This window comes from Ochotona princeps, chromosome 17 (assembly GCF_030435755.1).
Source record: "Ochotona princeps isolate mOchPri1 chromosome 17, mOchPri1.hap1, whole genome shotgun sequence".
NCBI lineage: Eukaryota > Metazoa > Chordata > Mammalia > Lagomorpha > Ochotonidae > Ochotona > Ochotona princeps.
In genome coordinates, this window is record NC_080848.1 from 46136830 (window position 1) to 46152818 (window position 15989).

At 49.0% G+C, this 15989-nt stretch overlaps 1 protein-coding gene and 1 long non-coding RNA gene across 4 annotated transcripts in view; one reads left to right on the forward strand and one right to left on the reverse strand.

The window, feature by feature from the left end:
- Nucleotides 1-499: 499 nt before the first annotated feature.
- Nucleotides 500-15989, reverse strand: part of SLC47A1 (solute carrier family 47 member 1) — a 31084-nt gene continuing 15594 nt past the window's right edge. Inside the window, exons 11-17 of one of the 3 annotated variants that reach the window (XM_058676339.1) lie at nt 14563-14671; nt 14348-14423; nt 12543-12612; nt 11644-11776; nt 5246-5340; nt 3837-3915; nt 500-973 (exon numbers count right to left, since the gene is read on the reverse strand). In XM_058676339.1, coding sequence (XP_058532322.1) covers nt 765-973; nt 3837-3915; nt 5246-5340; nt 11644-11776; nt 12543-12612; nt 14348-14423; nt 14563-14671 — 771 coding nt within the window. In that variant the 3' untranslated portion in view covers nt 500-764. Of the gene's footprint in view, nt 977-3836; nt 3916-5245; nt 5341-11643; nt 11777-12542; nt 12613-14347; nt 14424-14562; nt 14672-15989 lie in introns of all 3 variants that reach the window. The other 2 variants (XM_058676340.1, XM_004599644.4) reach the window with 2 other exon arrangements.
- Nucleotides 11664-12884, forward strand: LOC131482415 (uncharacterized). Its single transcript, XR_009246975.1, has 2 exons — nt 11664-11802; nt 12514-12884. It is a non-coding gene; the product is annotated as an uncharacterized LOC131482415 (long non-coding RNA).

Genomic DNA, 15989 nt, shown 5'->3' on the forward strand with positions numbered 1-15989 from the left:
TCCTACCTCACAGAATGACGTAGGAGTCCCGTCACGTGGGTGTCATCACACCGTCTTCCCAGGCCACCCTCCACCGTGACGTCAGAAAGGACCAGCCCTTGATTCACACCTTGTGTTTCCGGAGCCCACAGCACCTGCGAGCTAGATCCCAGGGGAAGATGGACAGATGCCGGGGGCCCCGCTGAAGAACGATCCAAGACACAAGGAAAGATATTTTGTAAAATATATTTTCAAGCATTCACACAAGAGGATTTTTCTTTTTGAAGGGCTTTGTCTATAGGTTCGTAACTTAAAACACAGGAAGCAGAAAAAAGTGCTAAGTCACACGTCACTGCCCGTCACGACACAAGAGTCCTTGGCGCAGCCAGCGGTGGGTGAAGGTCCCCTTCAGAAGTGGCCCGAGACAGAATGAAGGCTTGCTTTTTTGGGGGTGGAGGGGGAGCTCTATGGCACAGCTGGATTACATTAAGAAAATTATCACCTTGTGCTTGCGAGTCGGAAGCTCAAAGCACAGATGGCTTGACCTCATAATGCAAGCACAAAAGCCTTCCGTTGGGATTTGGATCTTGTTGGAGACACCAGGCAGTTGGTGGGCAACCCACATCACAAGTGAGATTCTTGGGCATGCCGTGCTACAGTCCCATTGTTGGGAGGTGGGCTTCAGGCATTGTCCACGTACAGTCTTGTCAACTGAAGACAGCTTTACTGGGACAGCACCCCAGGGGAAGCGTGCTTCAGGTAGCCCCGCCCTCTCTCCTGCCACGTCACTGAATTCTGACATACACTTTCACGAGGATCCCCGCCAGCAAGACTAGCAGGACGCCCAGGAGCAGGAGCCCTCGCCGCAGCAGCAGCTGTTTCACCGACAAATGAGCACTGCCCACCGGGCGGGCAGGACGAGAGGGCTCCTGGGGCACCTGCTCCTCCTCGGCTTTTCCGTCGGCCAGCACGAATCCTCTATCACTTTCGGCACCTGCTATGGGGGCGGGGCGGAGGGAAACACACCATGAGCAGCTTCAAAGGAACTATCTCAGGGAGATGTGCACTAAAAACTGAGAGTCCAGGAAGCAGCTGCTGCGGTGAATAAACGTTAGTCCTGCCGCCCACTGCCTCGGCCACTCCTCCTCACACAGTCACCATCCCACCGTGTTCTAGGGTAACATTCACAGGTGACGTGTTCAAGGGGCCAATACTCATAAGTGTTTCAGAAACAAAGTGAACGGAGGGGCTCTAACTGTAGCACAGTAGGTTAAGCTGCTGCCTGAGACACAGGCATCCACTCAGGTGCTGCTTCCACATCCCAGCTTCTCTACTTCCAATCCAGTTTCTTGCAAATGCTTTTGGGAAAGCAGTGGGAGATGGTTCAAGTGCTTCACCCCAGCACCCACAGGAGAGACCTGGAAGAAGCTCCTGGCTTTGGTCTGGCCCAGCCCTGGTCTTTGCAGCTGTTTGGGGAGTAGACCAGCAAGTGAAAGATTCTCTCTTTCTCTAACACTGTCTTTCAAATATCTTTTTAAAAATTTTTCATTGAAAATTCACATTTAAAAAACAGCGAATGCAGGGGAAATACACTAAACAGCAGTTCGGGCTCTTCACAGAACTGAAGAAAAATACCAATCTCCACATCCAAGGGCTTATGAGGCATCGAGCAACAGCAAGACATACAACTCTACTTAGTGTCGGGACACTTAGGCACATAAAATAAAAATAAGGAAGTAAGTTTACCAAGACAAAAATGAAGGACTATGTAACAGCACAAGAATAAAATTGGTACACTTTTTCTGTTGTTCTAAATCGTGTTTATGTGACAGAGAGGTGGACAGTCTCCACCTAGGGGCCTGCACACAGCGGGCGGGCACTGGGAGTCGGAGCCGGGAACAGAACCCGAGCCCCGGGCTGTGAGACACTGTCCTTCTAATCTCCAGGCTGAGTGCTGGCCCGGGAGTCCTCTTCATGAGAAAAACGGATATTAGGAACATTAAAGTGCTCTCAGAGTTCTGAGGGAAAAGTAATTTTCAAAAGATTATTTTTTATGGAAAGATTTACAGAGAGAAGGACAATCAGAGAGAAAGATCTTCCATCTGCTGGTTCACTCCCCAGGTGGCTGCAATGGCCTGAGCTGAGCTGATCCAAAACCAGGAGCCAGGAGCTTCTTCCAGGTCTCCCATACAGGTGCAGGGTCCCAAGGTCTTGGGCCGTCCTCGACTGCTTTCTCAGGCCACAAGCAGGGAGCTGGATGGGAACGCAGCGGCCGGGATAAGAATTGGCACCTATATGGGATCCCAGCACATGCAAGGCAAGGACTTTAGCCGCTAGGCTACCACACCAGGCTCAGAAAAGTATTATTTAACACCTGGACAGCATGAGGCTGTTTTTATACTCAGCACATTGGCTTAGCTGTGGTCGGCGACCAGCTTTAATTTTCCCAGTTCCCATTCTGGTTGTCTGATCTCCTGAGTGCAGGTTATCTTTGATGAATCTACAGACTTATTTGAAAATTGTTTCAGAAGTCATTTGAGATGGGACCAGGGCTGTGGTGCAGAGGGTTAACCTGCCTCTTGGACACCGACATTCCACGCTGGAGCACTGGTTCAGTCCCACTGCTATACTTCCCAGCCAGCTCCCTGCTAATGCACCTGGGAAGGCAGCAGCAGATGGCCCCAGTGCCTGGGCTCCTGCACCCACGTGGTCTCTCTGGAAGGACTTCCTTGCCGCATACTAAAGCATGGCCAAGCCCTGGGCTGTTGAGGGCATTTACAGAGTGAAGCAGAGTGGAAGTTCTATTTCTGTCTATCCACTGCCTTTCAGATCTTAAAAAAAAAAAAAAAAAGCCAGTATGCAAACTCACAGGAGATTAAATTATAAGGAGGAATTGGGGATCATGACACATCACCCCAAAACACAGCTGTCAGAGACCATAATATGCCATCCATTATCACTGATCGGGCATAGCTCCAGCTGCCTACTCCGAGACAATGCAGGTACAGGAATGGCTGTGCAGAGCCGCCCTCTTGTAAAAATACACGTATATCTATCCAGGAAAGCTGTGTTAGTAAAGTCCCTAAGGATTTTTTATCTGGACAGCGAGATTGCGTTCATCCTTCTGCGTCTCTTCCCTTCACCCTCTCATAACTCAAGTCACCACCGCTGCTCAGAAACTCCACCCGCTCATCCTTCCTGCAGCTCTGGATCTCGGTGTCAGTAACCCCAGCCCTCCCTGAGCCTCTTATTTTGTATGAGATACATGTGCTCACTGTATCTTTTGTCAACTTAATCTGCAGCCTAGCCAAAGGACCTAGGAAGGTGAGGGGGAAGTTATGAAGACAGGATGCTGTGACGGCTTGGCCAGAGGCCCAGGGGCCTAGTGAGGCAGGTGTGGGAATTTGGTGAAACCGACAGAACGAAAGATCATCACTCCCCATGCTGCTCATCAACACCCATGGCTGTTAGCCTGATGAACATGAGAGACTAGGTTAAAACAAACACGCCAATGGCAGTTTCCAAGGCAGGCTCACAGCACAGGACAGCCAAGTAATCAGACATGCCTACAGCTTCCTGACACAAAGTGCCACAAATTCCTGGAGGCTCGGAGATCCTTGATGGTCTATAGAAACTCCTGGAAAACTGGTGACCCTTCAGGCCTCTATAGTGACCTGCCCAGGTGTGGAATTGAAGCAAACACAAACAACCTCCAACTGGGTGTTACTGGACATTAGCTTCTAAACACAGCTGCCCTCTTGGAACGGAAGCTCACAGCAACATCAGCTGCGTCCCATAGAGAATCCCTTGAGGGCCACCAAGCAAGGTTGACCCAGAACCCAGAGAGCCGTACCTACCTGAGTGAAGCAGGTCTGAGAACACAGCGGAATTCCCGCTGGAGGCCATGTTCACCACCACGTTGGCATGGATCTGAGCCTACAAGTTGAAACTCAGGTAAGTCCACAAAGCTCAACATCAGTGCTATGAGTATATATGACTCCACCACCCAGTTCAGCAACAGCCAGGCCAGGAACCTTCACTGACAGCGGAGATGGAAGTTCCTCCAGGTCACAGGTGTGGAAGCAGCCTGCACAGTGACCAGAGTGTGGTCATAGGTGGGAATGTCAACATGTGGCAGTGCAGAGGGAGGGCGAAAACAGTCACGGAGCTCACCGCAATTTTCCCTTCTTTCTTCTCCCATCTATGGCCAGACCCCACAATGACCCCCAGAATGTTAAGGAGAAGGATAAGGCACACAAGTATCTTAACAAATTATTTTAGGATTATAAATAAACAGTAGGAATAGGAAGCCATGCTTCCTGTCTTTGCTTCTAGGGTCAATACTTTTGCTTTGTTTTTGTGTTTTGTTGTTTTTGTAATAGACACAGATGTGTGCAGAGCTCCAATCTGCTGGTTCACTCCACAGGCGCCCACAACAGTCAAGGGAGCAGCGGGGAGGGGTGCCTGCAGCTGGAACCAGGTCTCCCATGTGAGGGACAGGAGCCCAGTTACATGAGCTAGCAACGCTGACTCCCAGGGGCTGCCTGGAGTTGGGAGCCAGAACAAAGAAATCAAACCACAGCATCCAACCTGGAAACAGCTCGGGTGCTAGGCCAAATGCCTGCCCCCAATACCAATTCTTACCCTGAGACTGGCCTTTCTGGCTCAGGGGATAAACTAGCACGAGATACAAGGACGAAAAGAACCTTCTATTTTTTGTTGCTCAATGATTAAAACAAAGGGAAACAGATAAGGTTAGGGGTATCTGGTCCTTCACATCTGGATTAAATCTACTGAAAATAGAAGCTAGCATGCCTCAGTAGGCTGAGCTGCCTCTTGCAATGCCAGCATCCCATGTCTGAGTGCCAGTTTGAGTCCCAGCTGCTCCACTTCTGATCCAGCTCTTTGCTACTGTGCCTGAAAAAAACAGCAGAAGATGGCTCAAGTTTTGGGCCTCCTGCCACCTGCATGGGAGACCTGGACAGAGTCCTAGCCTCCGGGTTTCAGCCCGACTCAGGCACCTGACCACCGTGGTCCTCTGGGGAATGAACCGGCAAATGGAAGATCTCTGTTCTTCCCTCTCCCATTGCCTTCCAAATAAATCTTTTTTTAAAAAAAAATTGGTCAACATAGCAAACCAAAAAAACAACACTGGTGATGAAAAAGAAAAAAAAAACGTCTTCCAAAATGAGAGAGGGCACCGAAGTGGAGCCCACCTGTTTTCTGGAAAAGCAACTTTGACAGGGACAGCAGTGAGCGTAGTTACCTGTTGGCAGGCCTTCGTCCAATTGAGCCGAGCAATAAAGCCCAGAAAACACACAGCCTGAGAGACGGCGCAGACCACGATCCCTAACCACAGGCCTGGGGAAGGAAAGAACAGTGGTTAATGCAGCGGGAAGCCACTCCCACCCTGGGAATTCATCATGCCATCCCACAGGCCACAGAGAGGAGCTACTTTCAAGTCTGAGGTGGAACACACAACAGGCTTGCTCATAGGGCTTCCAGAAGGTTCTAGAGGCTCCCTAAGGACACCCCTGAAGGAACAACTCATACAATTCAAGATGTCTGAAGAAAAATCCAGAAGCCATTGATGGCCTTTGTAACCATAATGTTTGGATATTATGAGTTACAAGGAAATAAAACTTCCCAGAACAAACCACTGTACTCTCCTGTCCTCCCTTCTCTAGCAAAAGGGGGAGGAAGGGATGGGGACAATTGGGCACCATCACTGAAACACCTCTTAGGATGTCCTCAGTCAGTATCAAAGTACCTGGGTTACAGTTTTCTGCTAATATACACCCGGGAATGTAACCCTAACAGCTCAGACATGTGGGTCCCAGTACCTCACGTTAGGAGACCCGGATTGAGAGCCAGGCTCCTGACATCAACCAGCCCAGCCCTGGCTATCACAGGCATTTGAGAAGAGAGACAGCAAATGGAAGATCTCTATCCTTCTGTATTTCAAAACCAGCCAAGGCTTATAAGCATGTTGAAAAGGGGCTGGGGACTAAGCCTTCACCTCTCACATACAGTGTAGCTCTCCCTCCCTCCAGGAGAGCACCTGCCTGGCTCTGAGCACAGGCTTCACCAGAAGATTCAGGGCAGACCAGCGCTCCCAAAGCAGACCCGGCAAGCCTGGAGAGGCTGATTGGGAAAAGCCTCAGGGATCTCAAAGCCCCAGCCCAGACTCTACCAGATAATCCCACACACAGCACAGGGAGACGCAGGTGACGGGAGCAGTGGTGGAGCAGTGGTAGACCACAAGGCTGTGACGCTGAGGACGCACATAATGACCAAATCACATATAAAGCAGACCATTCAGGGGCCAGTGCTGGGGCACAGTAGGCTAAGCCTCCGCCTGTGGCATGGGCCCCATATGGGTGTCACTTTGTGTCCCAGCTGCTCCAATTCCAATCCAGCTCCCTGCTCATAGCTAGGGAAATCAGCAGACTGGACCAAACCCCTGGGCTCCTGCATATACATGATAGACCTAGAAGAAGCTTCTGTCCCCCAGCTTCAATCAGTGCAGCTCTGGCCACTGCAGCCATTTGGGGAGTGAGCCAACAAATGAAGGAGTCTCTCTCTCTCTCTCTCTCTCTTTTTCTCTCAACCTGCCTTTCAACTAAAAATATATATTAAAAAAAACTTATCTATGTAGGAACAGAAATTGAGTTACCTAAAATGAATAGAATCAAAAGAGAATTGAAAAATAATTTTGATGTAAAAGGAAAGTTCAAATCTGCATAATTTTTGTCATAATACTTCTTTTTCAAACAGGGCAAACGGAGACTCTAAGATGGACTACGTTGATCAGAGGATTCTTCAGCAACCTCATTGCACTTGGAATGGCGAAACTGATAACAATTCAGAACTGTTGAACTATCAAAACTACTTGAGCAAGACCCTCGGAGCGTGCTCCACATCGGGGATGCTGGGAGGTTGGGCGGGGCTTCTCCCTTTACCTCCCCTTTAATCCCACATACAGGAAAAAATGTGGGAATCATAGTCTTACCCACTTTCCTATAGCCCTTGAACCTTTGTGCCCTAATTAACTATGTAAAGATTGTCAAAAATAAAAAAATAGAAAAAAAATTTTTTAAATACTTCTTTTTCATCATTTTTGTATGGATTTTTGCAAGCATTTTCATTTTTGCATGGATTTCAAAACCTTTTTGCGCCAAAGGAAACTTCTAGTTCCACTTTCCATAAACATGGTAAGCATCCACGTATGTTTCTGTGGCGTGATTTGGTTCTTTGGAAAAACTGCACACCTGCAGACAAAGGAATGAGTCCAAGAAACTGTCCTTTCTTTGGTACCTATCCACATGAATAAAACAGAAAGACAGGCGCAGAGTCTTCTCCATCAGACAACCCCCAGATACACGTTCTGTCTAGGAAGATTCCACAGGAAGGAAAGCTGGGGCTCCAACAGGTGCCCAGGCAAAGCCCACAGGTGGCTGCTGTCTGGGAGACATCCCCTGCATCCCAAGGTACACCTGGCTCCCTGTGAGCCTCCCCGCCCCTAGACCTTGTAGGGCCTGGGTCACCTCCACCGCCATGAGAAGCCCAGACACTCTCTCTTTGTCAGGCTGGACGTGAGGTTCCCCTATCGGGCCAAGTCTGAGGCACTCACACCGTTGGCGAGAGAATTTAACTGTTCTCTTTCCTGTTGTGTGTGTTCACAGATTACGTCATACACTAAAACTGTAGAAACGTCAGAGGGGAGAAAGAGGTACAACCGTGCATCCACGACTGTTGCAGCCAGCCCAGGAACACAACCCCTTTTCCACAATAAATGCCCCAGTAGGCCAAGCTGTTGCCAGGAGGGGAAACCCAGCGGAACCTTCTACGATATTCAGCCCCTATTTACAACTTACATCCACACAGGGACTGTCAGCTCTAACCAAACACACAGGAGACCCCACTTCCAGTCCGCAGCCATTTCCAGTGGGGGCCCCCTGAACCAACTCTCTGCTCCCCCATGAGGCTCTCCCCTCTGCCTTGCACCGAGCCTCTGGCAAATGGAAATGCTGAACAACTCACTTCTTAGAGCAAGCCCAGGGTATACACCCTCTGTTTTTCTCCTCTGGTCCTGGCTTATTTCCACAGCTGCCCAGGTCCACGGGGGTCAAGGTGGCTAGACTAGGCTTTTGGTTTACACATAGCTCTGCTCGTCACCACCCATCAGCCTCATGTCATGTTTTCATGTGTGATCAGCCTGCCCTTTAGAATAAATAATCAGTCTCTTCTTCTTCAGGCTCCCGGGTCTTTGGGAACTAAAGATGACAGCGCAGACATTGCCAAGTCCAACAACCACAACCAAACACACCATTCCCCAAAAAATGACATCAAGAAACCCCAATCCCTAAGTATCTCTTAGTGGGGTGAACTCCAAGTTCCTGAAGAATAGGCATTTAGCCAATGATGCCTAGGCACCTGCTGAGGCTCCCAAGGCTCTTGCCAAGCCCAGGGAAGCTAAGCTCACTACCCCAGAAGGGGACAACATCAAGTTCTATCCACTTGCCTACATTGTCTAACTCACACTCATGACCAAGGGTCCTAGGTTGACCCCGGAGAACCACCAGGCAAAGGCCAAAGCCAAACATCACACCAAGAGCAAGGCCAAGACTAAGTCACAGCCCAGGCCTGGTTACTGCACCTGCAGCCCCAGTTCCAGCTTAGGCTCCTGCTCCCAAGGGTACCCAGGCCCCCACAAAGGCTCCACAGTAACAGCTTCTGTCTGCCAATCCAAGGGCAGAAGGACTGGCATGACCTCTGGACCTGTCTGTGTGGACCTAGTGTCCTCCTGTGTTGTTATGTCCAGATAAACCTGAGGAAGAAGGAGGAGAAGGAGAAAGTTCTGAACTAGTAATCCATTAGTAAAGCAAGGCAATATGGCACGCTCATTTGAGTCTTTTTCTAATGACACAAAAACTACACACTTGCCCTGATCAACCTCACAACAAAAAATAATCAGCTATCTCCTGCTATGATTTAAACATTTAGAATTGGCTTTCTGTTCATTTCACCATACATCACTTAAAAGATTCTCTTACGGATGGGTATTTGGCCTAGCAGTAACGATACTAGCAGGCTGCAGCAGGTAAAGAGTCCAGTACTTGGGTCCCAAGCATCCATGAGGATGCCAAGTTGAGTTTCTGGTTGCTTCCGCGTCTCTCTCCCTTTCAAACACATAAGATACAGGCAGGTAAAAAGAGAGGTAGATAGATCGATGGATAATTTTTTAAAATATTTCTATCTCATTCAACCAAGGAACCCCAATCAGAAGAATGACGAGATGATAACAGTGGTTCCATCCAACAGCATTTTCTATTGTCACTGTGCATTTCTTAGGAACTATAAGGAAACTGATTGAATTCATATGTAGTATCTCATGGCATTTAGGAATCACGTAAGATTCCGGAGGCAAGGTCCAGGGGTCTGCAGGTTTGAAGATCCCATCCCCACCCCAGGGAATTCTGATGACCGTTACGATGGCCATTGCCTGTGAGGGCTTTTAGCATCCAGCCACCCTTCCAGCACTGGACACCGCACCACAGCCACACAGACTTCAAAGCCAATTTTGACTACGCTTTCTCGGAAAGCTGGGTGGAGGCACTGACCTGATCTTCTCACAGAGCCCTCGTCTCCCCTGGATCCTTCCCGCCCCAATCCGCGACTCCCTCAATGCTGAAGACAGCGGGCGTGCTTCTGACAATGCATACACGGGCGCTTCGGATACAGGGGGATCTATAGTTTAAAACAACACCTCTTCTTCAAAAAGCTGAACTCACAGAAACAGAAACTAGGAGAGGGTGGCCAAAGGGGGCTGGGGGCAGAAGGAAGAGGAGCTGAGACAGGAGGACTAAGTCAGGAACTGCATTGCACAGCAGGGCGACTGCAGTCAGTGATAATGTGCCTTCTATTTCAAGTGAACGTGTGTGTGTGGTGTGGTGTGTGTGTGTGTGTGGTGTGTGTGTGTGTGTGGTGTATGTGTGTGTGTGTGTGGTGTGTGTGTGTGTGATGTGTGATATAGTGAACCACTAGTCCACGCCCCCAAAAGGGTACAACAGCTGGGGCAGGGCCAAGGCTAAAGCCAGAAGCCTAGAGTTCCATGCAGATCTCACACACACAGGTTGCAGGGCCCCAAACATTTGGGGCATGAAATGGATGGGAAGTGGAGCAGCCAGACTTGAACCAGCACTCCTATGGGATGCTGGCTTCACAGGAAGCAGCGGAGACTGCTGTCCCACAATGCCAGCCCCCTAACATTTCAGATGTGTCACCACAGAACTACATCTAATCATTTTCTGTGTGTCAAAGGTACACAATTAACATTTCATAACTAAAATTCCGGAGGTCTAATGAAAAATTCTATGGTAAAAGAAATATTTATGGATTTCTACCTTTTGTACCAAAACAAACTTATCTTTTATTTTTCATGGGCTTTTGGAAGGACCTTCCCATAAAAGATATAAAATGCAAAACGAAAATGTAAAGTATCTCTTAATATTTTTTTACTGATTATGTACTGCAATGTAATACTTTGGATATACAGTGTTAAATAAAACATATTCATCAAAAAATAAAAGCAAAGTAGATCACACTAATATTTCTATTGGCCACACCATTGGCATAGCCAACTTAAGAATAATGCCAGAAAACTTGGTTAAATAATTTCCTGAACCACAAGGCAAGTCCAGTGAACTCTGGGAATTCCATTCTGGAAACATGTCCCATATTTTCAATTAAAATATTATTGAACTTGAGAGAAATCTGTAACCTCAGTAAAATCCACGGGCAGGCAGTTTTCTTACAGGTTTCAGATGACTTTAAACCCACCCAGCACTGCTGGGTCAAAACAAGCCAGACTTCATCCCAGAGATAACACTCAGGTTTTGAGATAATCACCAGCAAACTGCCAATGTATTCCAAATGGTTATCTTAGAAATCAAAGCCATCTGTTTCCCTTCTTCAAAAAGACGACCTGGGGCAACTTCAGATCCTGCTTAAGTTCTTTCCTCTCAAGGCAGTAAAGCCAGGAGCACCCCTGCGCTCTGAGCCATGCACACTATCACACCCACACCCTGGTGGGGAGCCCCGGCTGAGACCGGCGAGCTGGGGGATGCAGGGTGGGATGGGGGGACACACAAGAAGGGCACTGACCCATGCCTGGCTCTCTGTGAGTGCACGGACTAACACAAGGGGGCGCTGTGCTGGGACTTAACCCTAGACACCTGCAAACTTTCCCTTGCCTCAGACAAAACTGTGGCGATGGCCAAGTGCACCAGAGCCTCAGTTCTACAGACTCACAGGGTCTCACCATCCAAGTATCATCTCTGAAAGATGGAATGAGGTCCACGAGAGAAACAATGCCAGGTGCTTCTTCCGTGGGCGTTATGGTCACCCCCTTGAAGAAATGAGGACTAGATAGCTCAGGACAGGGTACATGTGCCTGCTGGTGCAAGACCCTCTGTGTCAGCAAGATTCGTGCCATCATGTAGCCCTGGGTCCCTGGCCGAGCTGAGGTCCCCACCCGTCCTCCTCCTGCTCTCTGTCACCAGGCACAGAGGGAATGTAGGAGAGCTTTGGAATTCCTGTGTTCTGTTAGCCGTTTCCTGGGCCACGGTAACCAAGCTCTGCATTCCCGTGGTTAAAGCTTACCGATCACTCCAAGCTTGGCTGCAAACATAAGTGCAATGCCGATGGGAAGCCCAACCACGTAATACCCAATGGCGTTAACAACGGCTCCAAACTTCTGATTCCCACTTCCCCTCAGGATGCCGCCGCTCGTTCCCTGCAGGTAGACAGCATCACCCATAAGTGTGAACATGGGGTTTCGCCAGAGACTCCCATCTCCCAGGCAAAACCAACCTCTCCACGGAACCCTGATCTAACAGCCCATGGCCACATGACAGCGTTGAACTTCACTGAGCGTGCTAGCAGTATTCAATTTCACTACGGACCCTAGACCTTCCTTTCAGTTGAAGTTACTGTCATCAGAAGAAATATATAGGAGGATTAGGGTTAAGGTTCACAGACAATAAAAAGATAAACTTGGGGTGGGCACGTGGCACAGCTGCCCACAACTCAGAGTGCCCAGTATGAGTTCTGGCTGCTCTGTTTCAAATCCAGCTTCCTGCTAATGCATTCCAGAAGGCGGGCCGTGATGACTCAAGTACTTGTGGGTCCCTGCCACCCATGTGGGAGAAGAGATGGAATTTGGGGCTCCTCGCTTGAGCTCAGCCCAGGCTTGGTGGTTGCAGGCCTTTGGCCCAGAACCAGCATGTGGGAGCTTGCTCTCTAGCGCTCTACCTTTTAAGTAAAATAAAAATCAGTCATACCAAAAAAGTTTGAAAGCCATGCATAGGTTCCCGCTCCCCGCCCCCCCGCCATGATACCCGTTTTCAATGAACTTTCTGATCTGAAGATCCCTTGTATGGGTCTCAAACTTATTCACAGAAAAACAAACATTTAAAAATTTCTTTTTCGTTTTTCATGAACTTGGGGGAATGTCCTCATAGATGATGACAGAGCCCAAGAGATTACTACACAATACCTACAGCAAGGCTCTCGAAGAGGTGCGAAACCGCATAAATCGGGGTCACCCGGGCCACCAACGCGATGATGTCTCTGTTGGGAAGATACAGCACATGGTGATTAGTAAGGAACAAGCAAGTGGCAGCGGGGGCCCCTGCGGTCCCACAGCAGGGACTTTTGTGTCTAAGCCACTCCACAAGACTCAGCTTTTGCTGTACGCACATCCCAGCCAACAGCCGAGCCCGGCACAGCTCTTTTGTCCGGCCCGTGGATCATTCAACTGTGTCAAATCACACAGTTTGTACAACACACACCTAGTCCGTCGGCTCACATAGACGAATGAAATAACCTGGTACCTCTCCCTATCCCTGAAACAGAAGTCTGAATTCCCTTACCTTCCTTCTAAATGTTTCATCTATTTATGTATTTGACAGATGAAGAAAGACCCTCTGGCCAGTCTCGGTCCACTCCCCAAAGGCCGACAATGGCCAGGGCTGGACCAGCGCTGAAGCTGAGAACCAGCAGCTCAATCCAGGTTCCCAAGTGGGTGTCAGGAACCCAACTACTGAAGCCATCAGCTCTGCCTCCCAGGATCTGCACTGGCAGGAAGTACAGCAAGAAAGTCGAGCCAGGTATCGGAGCCAGGCATTCCGAGGTAGCACAGGAGTGCCTGAACCACAGGCCAGTCACCTGCCCCTGCGCGTTTGTCACTTGGCGTAGGGGAGCTTCTCCCTCCCCCTCGGGGATGAGGTCAAGCAGGATGTCTCCCTGTTTCTATATGTCACAGAATAGCCACCATCCCTGAACAGCACAGGGAAAACTCCACAGAGCACAGGGGAGACCAACAGGAATTTTTTGGTGCTCCATCTGAAATAGATAGACTGTCCCTTCAAAATATTTGGGACCAGGAATATTGCAGATTTTGCAGGCTTTTTTTTTTTTTTTCAAATTCTGGAAAGTCTTGCAAAGACAATACAAGTTGAATGTCTCTAATCTGAAACACTTCAAAATCTGGAACTTTCTGTGTATCACGTCTCTGATCAAAAAGTTCAGGACAGGTCAAGCATTGTGATATGGCAGCTTAAGCCGGAGATTATGGTGCCTGCATCATATCGGAGTGCCAGTTGGAGTCCTGACCTTTCTGCTTTTTATCTAACTCCCTATGAATGCATCTGGGAGGGAGGGAGAGATAGCCCCAAGTACTTGGTCCCTGCCACCCACACGGGGGGCACAGCTGGAGTTCCCGGCTCTTGGCTCCCTGTTTCAGCCGGACCCAACCTGGGCTTTTCTGGGCATTTTGGAATGGAACTAGTGGATAGAAGATTCTTTCTCTCTCTCTCTCTTTCCCCTTCTCTAAGTAAAATAAACTTTTACATAAAAATGTTTTGGACATCAGAGAATTGGGATTTTTCAGATTTTTAGGCTTGGGGATAGTCACACTGTAAAATGACTGTTGAGAAAGCCCATTGGTGAGACTTTAACTCAATGTGGTTTGAGAAATACATCACACAACAACTACAAAACAGGTAGTTGGGCATACACTGAGACACCAAGCTCATTGCTATTAGGAATAAAATAATGAACTGAAAAAAAGTTACAGATGGTACCAGGTAAGGGTTTCTATAAAATTCATTAGTGTTCCAAACTCTACCAGGGGTCCTTACATTGACACTTCAGATCACAAGCCAGTTCCTGTCTACAATCGGTAAATTTTCTGATCTTGCAAATGACTCACACAACAGTCCCAGGGAACCCCAAGATCACATCCATCCCATTTAGTTATTTCTCTGTCCTAGATCTCACATGGCAAGAAAATTCCAGCACGCACCGGTCGCTGGTGAAAATGTAGCCCACAAGATCCTTGCAGCTCAACAGCAGGACACAAAAGATGATGGCAACAAGCTCTGGAGGTAAAAAAAAAAATAGCATACTGAGCAGGGACTCCCCAACCCCCGACCCTCACCCCCCGAAGGCGGGGACCCCTGCTGCATAAGCAGATGCTGCCCCACTGGGCTCCACCCAACAAGTGGTCAAGCTCAGCACCTGTGACCAGCAAGGCAACCACCGAGGACTTCTTTGCTTGCTCGATGTTTCCAGCACCCAACGCATTCCCAACCCGAACATTGACGGCCACACTTAAGCCCATGGGGATCTAAGATGAAGCAGAGAATGATAAAGGAGCACATGGAGACAGAAACAGATCCTTCACCCGCTGGTTCGCTCTCCGGTTGGCTACAACGGCCAGAACTGGGCCAGGCTGAAGCCACAATCCAGCAGCTTCATCTGGGTCTCGTACATGAGTGCAGGGTACCTAAGCACTTGGACCATCCTCTGCTGCTTTTCCAGGCATATTATTAGGGGGCTGGATTGGATGTGGAACAGGCAGGACTTGAACCAGCACCTGTATGAAAGCTGGTGCAAACCCCCTCATTCCATTGAGAAGAGAGCCTTCAGTGGCGTGATCGCTCACTGTAGATTTGCCACCGCCATGATCTCTGAAGCTACCATCTGACAAATGCACATGCATAAGGAAAGACGATTAGGCACTCATCCACACAGGAATGTTGCTTCCGCTCAGGATGACTGCAGATGAGGCTGAAGGAGTAACAGAAGGAACGAAGTCGGAATTCCTGCCTGGAAGCTCACAAGCAGGGACAGAGCGAGAGCTCCCAACAAACGGCTTCTTCACCATGAGAGGAAAAGATGAGAGGGCGGCAGGGAGAAGCTTGGTAGAAACCACTTGAACCAAGCAACCCATTAAGGTCGTCCGTATTGGGAAGGGTCTCGATCACAAGTGTCCTCAGAGGAGGCTCTGAGAGGGACACAGACTGGGGTTCTGGATCTACTGATGAGGGGCTACCAGCTGTAACACAGGAAGGGAAATTGACAGGGGCTTATTGTCCAAACGCTAAGGGGAAACAATAGAGCCTGCAGATCTATCCCAGCTTACAGGACAGATGACACAGCATGTCCTCCTGCCAGAGGGAAAACTGTCAGAAAGGACATTACCGGGACATCCAACAGCATCCGAACAGACCGTGCAGGCACAAAGCAACACGCATGCACGGATGGACATTTACACAGATGCGTAGATATCACGGGGTGAAACCTAAGGAACCGGCGAATCTGAGGACAGGGCCTGCACACCTGACAAATAGGAACACCAATTCCTACAAATGTGCTGGAAAGTGTTTGGCAACATGTACAAAAGCCTTACATCTGTATATCTAAGTCTCACTTGCACTAATTTCCCCTTAGGGGCTGGCGCTGCAGTATGGGGGACTGTTTCCACCTGTAGGATGCAGCGCAGGTAACTCATACAGATGCTGGTTCGAGTTCCAGCTGCCCCACTTCTGTCTAGCTTCCTGCTAATGGCTTGGGAAAGCGGTTGAGGATGGCCCTTCAGAAGCGATGTTTTCAGTGAAACAAGGCCAGAGAGAAGCCTCGCGTGAAACACCTCCCTGCTGTGG